Below are 12,407 nucleotides of genomic sequence, written 5' to 3' on the forward strand. Positions count from 1 at the left end.
TACCTTCTTCCCCGTACAGCGACTAGGGAGGAGAGTAAAACGAGAACAACGTTACCCGCTTGAACGAAACGTTTTTTCTCCTCTCCCTCCGTCTCTATCTCTCTCTCTCTTTCTCTCTTGATTTCGCACCTGAGAGAAGAGCCCAATTATATATCGTCAAAACATGTTATTTGCTAAAGGAAAAAACTGAAAGGTTTTCCAAATAAAAAGTTCCTTTAATTTAGAATTTAAACCATTTAAGCTAAGAAAGAATGAACGAAACGCCAGAATCGGTTTACTCTTACTGCAAAGTGAAACCGTGATACACTCTCTCTCTATCGTAACGATAGAGCGCATGTTGAACGTCCTGAACGTCAACAACTGCGTAGACTAAAAAACTAAACGTTAGTTCATCTTTGAAAACAGTACGAGACTATCAAAGAAATTCTTTCATAAAACATTAAATTTAAAAAGTTTTAAATTCTTTAAAGGTTAAATGCGATATAACGGGCTCAACGTTGATTAACTTCGGTTCCAAGTTAGGACCGCCTACTATCAGGAAAGGTCGCATATAAACAAAACATAAAAATTTATTTTTATGTTTATAAAAAATGGAAAGTTAATCGAAGAGGCCTAATAAAGGCGGAGAGATATAAAATATATAGATCTATAACGTGTTAAGCAAAATTACTAAAAACCTAAACACACTTCCGTCTAAGGGAAGGGTCGGCCATTTAAAAGTGAAAGAGAGTCCATACTCTCTTTGTCACCATAATTAAATCTATCCAAAACGAGTTCAAGTTTTGAAATGAAGATAAAACCCCTGCATAGCGAAAGCTCAAAACTGGAATAGTGTACTTCACCAAATAGTTGTGAAAACAAATCCAGTTAGTAACAGCGTATTTAGTAGGTCTTGCCAGTGGCACGACAGAGAGAAAATTGGTTCTGTGTTGACATGGAGTACCTGAGTACCTGCTCGACAGATGGCGCTGTTGATGTACACCCCCACCTGTATAGCGATCGCTGGCGTATTTTGTCCTTAGGTTTTTCTGTCGGGCAGCAGAGCTGACAGCTATATGATCACCGGCTAAGTTTAATATTGAAAAATCTTTTTATAAAATGTATAAATACTGTACGATCAATAATTACTTCTTTTAATGTTCACTAATTAGAATTATTAACTAATCTTAATGGAAATGTTCCCAGGATGGCCATATATATCTCTCTCTCTCTCTCTCTCTCTCTCTCTCTCTCTCTCTCTCTCTCTCTCTCTCTCTCTCAGTATAGTTATATCTTTAGCAAATATGCTAGAAGTTGAATTTCTAGTACTAAAAACTGTTTCTCCCTCAATATGTTAAACTTGACTGTTAGTTTTTCACATAACAATATACTTCCTCCTTGAATACTCTAACCACTAATATACTAGATGCAAACTTCTCTGTGTACTCAAGTTTTTGTGCCACCGAATGCATGTACTTTTGTTTCCTGATATTTTTTCTAGATGCCCTTAATTGTAATGAGAAGGATTCAATGTTCAAGACAATGTAGCAAATAATTGAAAACAATGGGAAGATATTGAACTCTTTACCAAGCAAACACAAACACTCAATGGAAAAAAACACCTGTGGTAGAGAAAAACAGATTCTGTACTTGAACCAGTAATAGCTGTGGTACATTGTAAACAATAGTTTATGTTAATTTTGCATGCTAGTAAGGAAATGGGGATAGCTAAAGGAACCATAAACCTAAATGGCTGGCATATCAAAAGAACAGAAAAAAATTGTAATTTGGTAATAAGCTATAAAATCATAAACAATTTTCAGCCTAACAAATCCCAAGAAATATAAGTAAAATTAACCTTAATAATAATTTCTCTAATTGGTTGAGCATTGTAATATAGACACATACAGTATACACTAATATTGAAAGATATTTAAAAAAATATTAAATAACCTATCTTTATGTTCAAATCTCCAATTTTCCCTTTCTATATTAGTATTACAATTTTCTTCAAATAATCCAACCCTTTCCTACCAGGGTAAATTAAACTTTCTCCCACAATGACTGTACCATCTTTTCCTTCTAGGGGTTTAAGAGAGAGAGGAGACTTTCGCCGATCAGATGGTTACACATCAGAGTACAGGTCTCGGTTTAATCAGCGGCAGAAACATTCCTACATAAAAAAGAAACCAGTGAGAGGGAGAAATGATTCGTCTTTAAACGAACTCTTGAATGACAGAGATAACTATGAACAAAGCGACAATGAAGAGGTAGATAACAGTTATGAACCATCTGAAAATGGGGATGATCATGATAGATCAAATCACAGTAGACTATCAAGGGTTTCGAAACATTCACATGGTTCCAACAGCTACGATGATGGAACTGCATCTGGACATGAAGAAAGGTCAGACTCATCCTCACTGGTCAAATTTCCTGACATACAGGCATCCCCAAGGATGACCATTGAAAGAGCCAAATCCATAGAAGGAAAAGGTGCTGCTCCACCTTCAGGAAAACTATCAAACTTCCAGAGCTCTGATTCTGCTATGCAGTCTCCTCGACTTGTAAAGGAAACAACTCAGGCAATTGATACATCACGATGGGTGGAAGGCAAAGGAGCAGGAAAGTTAAGTCATTATTTCAAGGTAAAAACACCTCAGAATAAAAATGAAGTCAACAACAACAACCAGGAAACACTTGAAAATAATGAACACACAGAAAAAAAAGTTAAATCTGGAGCTGAAAGGAATAAGGCCCCTGACAAAGAACCTAAAGATTATTGCAAGAAAAATTTATCTCAAAAGCAACGAAAGGTACAGCAAAAAATACCCGAAACCTCAAATAATCAAATCAAAAGAAATCAAAGCACTAAACTTTTGCCAAGATCAAAAAGTGACTCCGCTCTTCTTCATGGCACAAAATTTGAAACTATTAATAGTCGAGGACCCATCCAGCACTTGAAACCAAATGAGATCATCATATTCAAAGAAAATGGAGAAGCAAAATCAGTTAAAAATAAACCAAGACCAAGAACTTCTCTACCAAAGATAGTACTAACAATGGCTGAGGATCAAAATTCTTCAGATCCTAAAACATTTCTTGAAAAATCTACCACCAAAAATATACAAAAGGGAACATACCAAGCGACTGCCATTCCCAATCTCCCAAATATATCATTTGAACAAAACAATAATCATTCAACATCTTTCAAGAAAACTGCAGATACCCCACCTGTATCAATACAATTAGAACAGAAACTAAACAATAAGTTTGAGAATTCAATAAAGAAAAAGACACTTAATTTGAAAAAGCCCTTAAAAGTCAAGAAAAAATTAGCAATTGGTACATTGCATAAATCTTACGCCAAACAAAATCGTAAGACTAAAGTAGTAAGAAAGATAAAACATAAAATGAATATAGAAGAACTACAATTACAATCGTTTCAAACACAGAACCAAAACTTCCTCCAAGTTACTAAACATCACATAGGATCAGCCAAATTAAGAGTCACAAAACAAGAAATAAATGTTACACCAAAGAGATTTAGCAAAAAGACTGACAACATACCACAAGTAAATCAGTCTACCTTGAATGAAAAACTCCCAACCACACCAGATCAAGGAACTTCCACCGAACTGACACGTGATATACAAAATCACATAGAAAATATACGGCAGCAGAGGTCCAAGAGGTTACAAAGGTTTTCTCACTTTCTAAGGCCAAAAAACAAGGCAGAAGAAATAATAATCTAAATAAAACTAATAATAATTCATTATTAATATTCTTATTATTATTACTATTATTATTAGCTAAGCTACAGCCATAGTTAGAAAAGCAAGATGTTACAGGCCTATGGGCAACCAGGAAAATAGCCCAGTGAGGAAAGGAAATAAAAAAGCCTGTAAATGAGAATAGTAAAAAATATAAAATATCTTAAAATCAGTAACAATGTTAAAAAAGATCTATCATATATAAACAATGAAGAGAACATCATGTAAACCTGTTCAACATATAAACATTCACTGCAAGTTTGAACTTCTGAAGTTCCAATGATTCAACTGCCTGATTAGGAAGATCCTTTCACAATTTACCTACAACTGAAATAAAACTTCAACAATGATGGAGAAGGCAAGACTCTTAGAATTACCTACATACCGAGTACTATGTACAGGATGGTACATTGGAAAGAAATTTCCAGTGTTACTAGACTCAGTGTAATATTCCTTATTGTATACCCAGAAAATATCACTCAATTGTTTTTGAAAAATTTACTCTATTCAAAAGCAGTTCATACTGATGAACAATGCCAAACAAATCTATTGAATATAAGAAGGAACTTGGAACACGTCATGCATTCATGAAGAACCTTGATAGAAGAAAAAAAAAATACATTACTGGATGAAGATAACAGTAACATAAAATGATAAAGAAAAAATCTTTCTTCAAAATAACCCATTAGTAATTTGAGATACTTCATAAGATCAGTAATAATATTTTGAAAAAAGAAACTAGGACAAATAGAACTGAATTTCTCATGAAACTACAATGGACGAAAATTACTCTGACATTGGGTAAGTTTTGCAATCTTTTTTTCTATCTCTTGTAGTTCAAACTTTTAAACTATCTGTAGAGTTAACTAAACAATATTATTTACCCTATAAGATATGAAAAATCTAAAAACAGTCATAACCAAAATTATATATAGAAATTTATGTAAGAAGGCATGGAAAGGATAGATTTAGTTGTCATATTAAATTAACAGGTGATAACAGGTGCATACCTCAACTGCAGAGATTGTTTACCTCCTCAGACATACAAACTGTTCTTTAGCATGCATATTCTACAGTGCTTGGTTTTAAAGAGACTTATATATAGTACAGTAGTACTAGCAAACCACTGATCTAAGGACCAAAAATCAGAAACCCTAAAACAACTTGAAAACCAAAGAAATAAAAATCTTACAATCATTCTCAAAACTGAAAAATTTTATAAGAATGCTAAATGCACTTTTATGTCATAATTTAAAAAGAAAATTGTCATGTAAGTATTGTGCGAATATATGAAGATTAAAATGTGAACACGTAAGAATAACTGCCTTCCAAAACAATATCTGTGTTGCATGTAGGGACTATCAAGATCACAACTTCCAGGAAATATTAACCTATGACATATATAATTAGTATACTGTATTCAAAGAGATAACTGATCTTTTTTTGTATCTTCACAGGTCATCAGAAAATAAGTAGTATTATACTTGAATGTAAGTTTTTACAATGCTGACATAGGCCTACATTTTAACCAATCTGTATCTGTTATCAATGTTCCATACATAATAAGTACACACACTTTCCTTTGTAGCTTATTAAATGACGGTTACTATGGTAAAGTGTCTTAACAAGTATATATCAATGTAAAAATATGTGCAAAATACAGTATCTATGAAGTGAGCTAGTTTCAAAGTATTGTGATCAACTTCAAATGACAAAGAGTATCTTCTACATTTTTTCCACAGTTCAAAATTAAGAAACTGTATGTGCTTAACCTATGTAAATCAAATTATGAGATGTTCATGTATATAATGAAAAATACTTAGATGAATTACATAGCCTTGGTTAGTAAAAGAAAAATAAATTTTTACTTCCTCTTTAAACCTAACATATAAAACAGCAATTATATTTCAACTTATGCAGTTCAGTGAATTTAACAGTTAGCTTAAAGAAAAAGTTCTGTATTTTAAATCTAAGTAAATCTGTGCAATTATTTCCATTTTAGTCTATGTAGTGAGATAATAAAATTAGTTTTCAATAACAAGATTCTCAACACAGTTGTTTCAGTTTTATTCCTAAATGGCTTCAATTAAAATGCTAAGAATAATGCAGTGATATCTACAACTATTTGCATTTATTTCCTTAGCAAAAGAGCCAACAGAGTCCTACAAATATTCATTGAATAGTTACAGTCCTGCTGGCCATTTGTAACTCCTAGCAAGTCCTATGTCATTTATAAAACAATCCTATACGTGCTGAAGTTATTCGTAAAAAAAAAACCGAGGATCCCCCAATCAGCAGAAAAATTGAATCTTGATATTAAAATTTGTTGTTTCTATACTCATCTGGTGTTCATATTGCTTTCAAATCCAGAAGCTTTGTTATTTTGATGTCAACCATTAAAAAATTAAAAATTAAGAAATAATTGATAAGACATGCACCTTGTAAATATGGGTGGAATGGTGAGGAAGTTATATAAATCAATGCAAAATGCAAAAATATTCTTTCTTCATATAACTATCTTACTTTGCACTTCAAAATAATATTAGAATTACTCTCATCAAAGTGGGATATAAGTTTATCAAAGATTTAAAAACTACTAATTTTCTATATTACTTTATCCATACATGCACATCCGCTTTGAGTTAGAAGATTATTGTAAGCCTGTTCTTGACATCTCTGAAAACTACGACAGGAACTAGCACATGAACCTCCTGGCCACATTAGATTTATGGCTACATTATATCTAAATTCTTTTAGAGTTTCTTACCCAATTTCCTTTGTCTTATTACAGTTAATAGTAATTCAGTATGGTATTAATTCCCTATTCCATCTTAGGGACCTATCCTTTAACCCACCATTTCCTTTCTACTAATTCATATGTAGATAATCCTGCCCTTCGCAAGTAACTTCATTCTAATCCCTATTGACAATATCATTTCTAGTTGTCCTTTATCTTGTGAAAAAATGTTAATATGAGCTTGGATATCAAGTATGGTGAAAAAAAAAACAGACTTGGTTAATTACAATAATGTATAATAAGATAAATATCACAAATCTTAAAGTGATTGGGACTAGGAACTGAATGTTATAGCAACACCTTTAGAAAATATCACACAACTGACCTGTTTACTTACTTCTAAAATTTCAACTGAGCTTTCTAAATGTACCAACTAATTCCTCTGGCATGTCAATTAATTAATGTGAAATAACAGATGAATCATTGTTTGGAATATTGCTCTCAGATCTAAGACATTCATTATTCTATCGATACTGCATGACTTTGCACTTTTCAATGTTACGAATTTCTTAAAGAAATACTATCTAGTGTGTCTCAATGGCACCCTTCTATTTACCAAACGCCTATTATCTCCAACCTGTTTCTTCTTTTGTTCCCTTTGGTTTCCTTCCAACTCGTCTAACTACTAAATTTGGCCTTTCTTAAATTTTTACCTTCCCTGTAAGATCAAAGCCTATCTAGTCTAAAAATGACTTAGTAGTCTATTAGACTGCTCAAGATTATGATAGCAATAATTATCAGTAGGATGCCATAGCTCCTTTGCATTCCCAAAGATACAATAGAGAAGATGTAAAATTAACAGGTTTCTGTATTCTTTAACCGATTTTAATGGAAGGGAAATGCTTATATAAATTTTTTTCTTAATGTGACTAAATAAAATTTAGACGGCTCTCGTCTCTACAGGTAGATATGCTAAATATAAATACAAAGATCTACTATCACATTCAACACATTGTGATTACTTATATAGAAATTCCAAATCTCACTCTTTTCTTATAGAGGACATGTAATAGGAAGCCTTTAAACTAGAATTTATCATTATGATTGTCGTCATCCTTATTATCAACATCGGTATTACTATTGTCCGTATTGTTGTTGTTACCATAATCATTGTTTTTACAATGAGCAGATCCATGCCAGAAATGTTATTAACATCCTTAGCAGAAAAAACTTCAATAATAGAGAACTACTTACATGTGAAAAACTAGACTAACAGAACAAGTGGAACTTATTGATTATTGTTCATTCGATTGAGTGTGATTATCAACAACGTCTCCGAGCAACTGTGGTATGAAGGCACCACCCTTTAATAACGGTATTAACGAAGCTACTTTTCAATATGAACACACAATGCCTGTCACTTTGCTTTACCATCCATTGATTACTCAATACAATATTCACTATCTTCAACAATTCAAAAGTCAATATCATTCTCCAACCTACCGAAAGATGAAAACTTTGGCCTTGAGGAGAAAGGAAAAATAATTGTATGATTTTATCGAATTGAATTAGGACTATGAACAAAAATACTATAAAGATTTTATCTAACCACGGTAATTTTCAAATGTTAGCAATAATTGTGATGCAATTTCTATAAAGTAAAAAATTTTCCCATTTGCAAATACATTTGCATCACGTAAGCGTCTAAAATAATACATAATAACAAAAGGAATCATGCATACATAATAAGCTACCTAACCACTTGTTAATACCATTCCTTACAAATTCCTACAAAATTAAGGTAAAATTTTCTGAGGACCATCCTCCATCTCAAAGTTTCTTTCACTTCTTGATCTCATAAATCAGTATGAAAAATGCTTGATTATTTTGATTGGTTTAAAAATCAGTAAAATTGTTTTGATTTATATATATATATATATATATATATATATATATATATATATATATACTGTATATATATATATATATATATATATATATATATATATATATATATATACTGTATATACTGTATATATATACTGTATATATATATATATACTGTATATATATATATATATATATATATATATATATATATAGATAGATAGATATAGATATCTATCTATCTATCAATACATACATATATATATATATATATATATATATCTATATGTGTGTGTATATATATATATATATATATATATATATATATATATATATATATATATATATATATATACTATATATATACATATATATATATATATATATATATATATATATACTATATATATATATATATATATATATATGCATGTATATATATATATGCATGTATATATATATATATATATATATATATATATATATATATATATATAACGGATTATGAGCAAAGCGAAAAATCTTTTTTTGGGTGATATGGCCATGTCCTCTTGATGGAACGTTCCTTTAGGAAGCTTTCTAAGGGATATTTGGCTACAGTGATACTCCCAGAGAATTAACCATAGGTTTCCACAATTCTAACTCCTGGCGCGAGTATCCTTAATATAACTTTTAAGGATATCGCATAATATAAGGGGACGTATTTCTTGATACGACACATGGCAATCTTCACCCCGAATAGATTTTACTCTTTGAGGGGGAAGAGTGGCGAAATTGAAGGGGAGTCGTTATCAAGGTTACCCGGTGGATCCCCTACCAGTACTACTATGGCGTAACTATTCCTTGTTGCATTTAAGCATGGATAGCCGCAGATAGAGTTAGTTTCGGGTGGGGACTTTTGTTACATAGTTGTATACTCCTTTTTTGAAAGAAGGGAGGGACCATCAGGACGACATGGCCATATCACCCAAAAATAGATTTTTGGGCTCAAGCCATGTTGTCCTGATGGAAGGTTCCTATTGGTAGCTTTCTTAGGGATATTTGGCTACAGTGATATTTCCAGAGAATTGACCTTTAGGTCTCCAGAATTCTAACTCCTGGCGCGAATATCCTTACATTTTTCTTAAGGATATCGTATATCAGGGGACGTATATCTAGATACGACATATGGCAATCTTCACCCTGAATAGCGTTTTCGCTTCGAGGGGGATTGAATGATTGATTTAAAGTTTTCAGGCATCCTGACATCTAAGATCATTGACGCCGATATCATTTAGTCTATATATATATATATATATATAAAAAAAATAAAAGAATATTCAATTGAAACCATAAAAGTTTAATGTCATTGTAAAAGTTAAATAGTTTTCAGAAGACCTGCTTCTGAAATAAATCTAAAAATGCCACTTGCATAGTAGGATACATCATGTCCAAGAATCTTGGCAAGGATGAACCTGGCACCCTCACCTCGAGCCTCAAATAAATATCTATTCCTTAAGTTATTATAATTGGGGCATTCGGTCAACAAACTCGTGTGTCAACCGAGTGTGACTAATACGGAGATGACTAAGAGACGTCCCCATTTTCGGGGCATCATGTCATACCTCCAAAGTGATATGACATTTGTTACTTCTCTCATTTTATTCCCATCTAGACTATCCCAGTGCTGTTGCCATTTATTGCAAAGCAATTTCTTGATGTTAAGTAAGAAGTCATTACAGGGAATGGGATACCTTCTTGGCACCTACTCTGATGCTGCTTTCTTCGCCAATGAATCTGCCTTCTCATTCCCACACACACCTACATGTGCTGGAACCCAACAAAATCGAACCATCATACCTCTCCTTCCAATAATAAAAAGCCATTCTAAAATCTTTAAAACTAGAAGGTTACTAGAATTAAAAACTTCTAAAGCTTGAAGGACACTCTTTGCATCACTAAAAATTGTAAAATTACCCTCCTTTTCCAACGCTATTTTCTCAACAGCGGTTAATATGCCACACAGTTCGGCAGTAAATATTGAAGCTGTTAGAGGAAGTCCACCTCTACAATTAAAACCATTACTATGTACTCCACATCCGATGCCAGCATCAGATTTGGAGCCATCAGTATATATAAAAGTCGATCCCCTATGTTCTTCAACATGTTCCATAAACAGTAAAATATTTACAAAAAGATATCTCTGGTAATTTCCAAGGAGGCATTGATGATACCTTAAATGGAAGCACCTTAATTCTAATTATATCAAGACGGTTTAAAAATTGTTTCACCCGAAACCCATAAGGTTGAGGAGATTTTGGGTGCAACTCAAAGTATGTTGAGTGACTTACATGGCTTGCAGTCTGAAAGGCTAAAGAATTAGGGAGTCTTTGCAATCTAAACCAATACCGAATAATAGCAGAAATTCACTAAAGATCTAGAGGTAACTCTCCAGCATCAACAAGGAGACTTGGGATAGGTGAAGTTTTAAACGCTCTTGTGGACAATCTAATACCACCATGATGTATTGAATCTAATATCTTAACCGGCTTGGGGTGGCTGAGGAGTATATTTCACATCCTTAACTGATTTTGGAAAAAATCAAGGCCTTGTATAATTTCAAAATAGTATTGTGGTCTGGCCCCCCATGATGTATGGGACAATACTTTTAAAAGATTCAGAACGTCAACACATTTAGCTTTTATCACTTTTAAGTGAGAAACTCATGTAAGATTACAATCAAATATCAAACCTAAAAATTTAGCTTCACTTGCACATGGTATCCGTTGACCTTTAATGTATATATCCGGGTCTGGATGTACTCCCCGGATATGATAAAAATGGACAATAGTAGTTTTACTTGTCGAGAACTTAAATCCATTCATATCGGCCCACTGGATAATTTTGTCAATTGAGAGTTGTATTTTTCTCTCAACCATTGCCATTCTAGCTCCAGCAAATGATATTGAGAGATCATCCACAAATAATGTTGAGAGAACATCCCGGGGAATGACTGAGGATATCCCATTAATTGCTAATGCAAAAAGGGTTCCACTCAGCACACTCTCCTGAGGAACTTTTTCTTCCTGACACTTACTCTCTGATAGAGCTTCCCCCACTCTAACTTGAAAAACTCTATATGAAAGAAATGCCTGAATAAATAGTGGCAGCTCTCCTCTCAATCCCAATTCATGAATTGCTTCAAGTATACCATATCTCCAAGTGGTATCATATGCCTTTTCAAGGTCAAAAAAGACTGTCACATGGTGCGGTTTGGAAGCAAATGCTTCACAAATAGAGGACTCAAGTCTTATCAGCACATCAATCGTTGAGTGCATTTTTCTGAATCCACATTGAGTTGGTGATAAAATACCCTTCTTTTCAAGGTACCACATCAGTCTTGCATTGACCATCTTCTCCATAATTTTACATAAACAAGATGTCAATGTAATAGGTCGGTAGTTTGCTGCTAAAAACTTGTCCTTACCGGGTTTTAAAAAGGCTAAAATAATGGCTACTGTAGTTCCCAACACTTGGAAAACTATGATCATGCCATATTCTATTAATAATGCTTAAAATAAATAACTTTGTATTAAAATGTACATGTTTAATCATTGCATATGGAATTCCATCGGGTCCAGGGGCTGTATCGTTACAAGTGGAAAGTGCCGAATCATATGATTTTTCAGTGAAAGGAGAATTATATGACTCTTCCCTTCCTGTTGCAAAATTTAAAATTTTCTTTTCTTCAATGCTTCTGTACTGGTGACCAGCTGCTGCTACACTCTTGCATGATACATTTGAAAAATGGTCAGCCAGGGCATTACTAACATCATTTTCTTCAGTCACATACTGATCATTCACTTTCAACACTGGTGGTGGGTTTGGGGTGAATTTGCCTGCAATCTTTTTTACTTTCCTCCATACAGAAATTGGTGGTGTTCTACTATCAATGGAGGAAACAAAAGCCACCCAAGATTGGCATCTAGCTTCTTTCATGGCACGACGGAACTGTGCTCTACACTTTTTGTATGTTATCAAATTTTCATCCG

General features: G+C 33.0%; 2 protein-coding genes across 3 annotated transcripts in view; one reads left to right on the forward strand and one right to left on the reverse strand.

The window, feature by feature from the left end:
* Positions 1–5,748, forward strand: part of LOC137634258 (uncharacterized protein DDB_G0283697-like) — a 70,559-nt gene extending 64,811 nt beyond the window's left edge. The window contains exons 4-5 of one of the 2 annotated variants that reach the window (XR_011042496.1): positions 2,066–4,553; positions 5,210–5,748. Coding sequence is in view for 1 of the 2 variants with exons in the window: in XM_068366541.1 (XP_068222642.1) it covers positions 2,066–3,734 (1,669 nt within the window). In the remaining variant the exon portion in view is untranslated. Of the gene's footprint in view, positions 1–2,065; positions 4,738–5,209 lie in introns of those variants that run through there. The other variant, XM_068366541.1, reaches the window with a different exon arrangement.
* The window catches only part of Marcal1 (SWI/SNF-related matrix-associated actin-dependent regulator of chromatin subfamily A-like protein 1), a 198,029-nt gene that overhangs the window by 121,493 nt on the left and 64,129 nt on the right, over positions 1–12,407 (reverse strand). The window lies entirely within an intron of this gene.

Source organism: Palaemon carinicauda, chromosome 44 (genome assembly GCF_036898095.1).
Source record: "Palaemon carinicauda isolate YSFRI2023 chromosome 44, ASM3689809v2, whole genome shotgun sequence".
Lineage (NCBI taxonomy): Eukaryota > Metazoa > Arthropoda > Malacostraca > Decapoda > Palaemonidae > Palaemon > Palaemon carinicauda.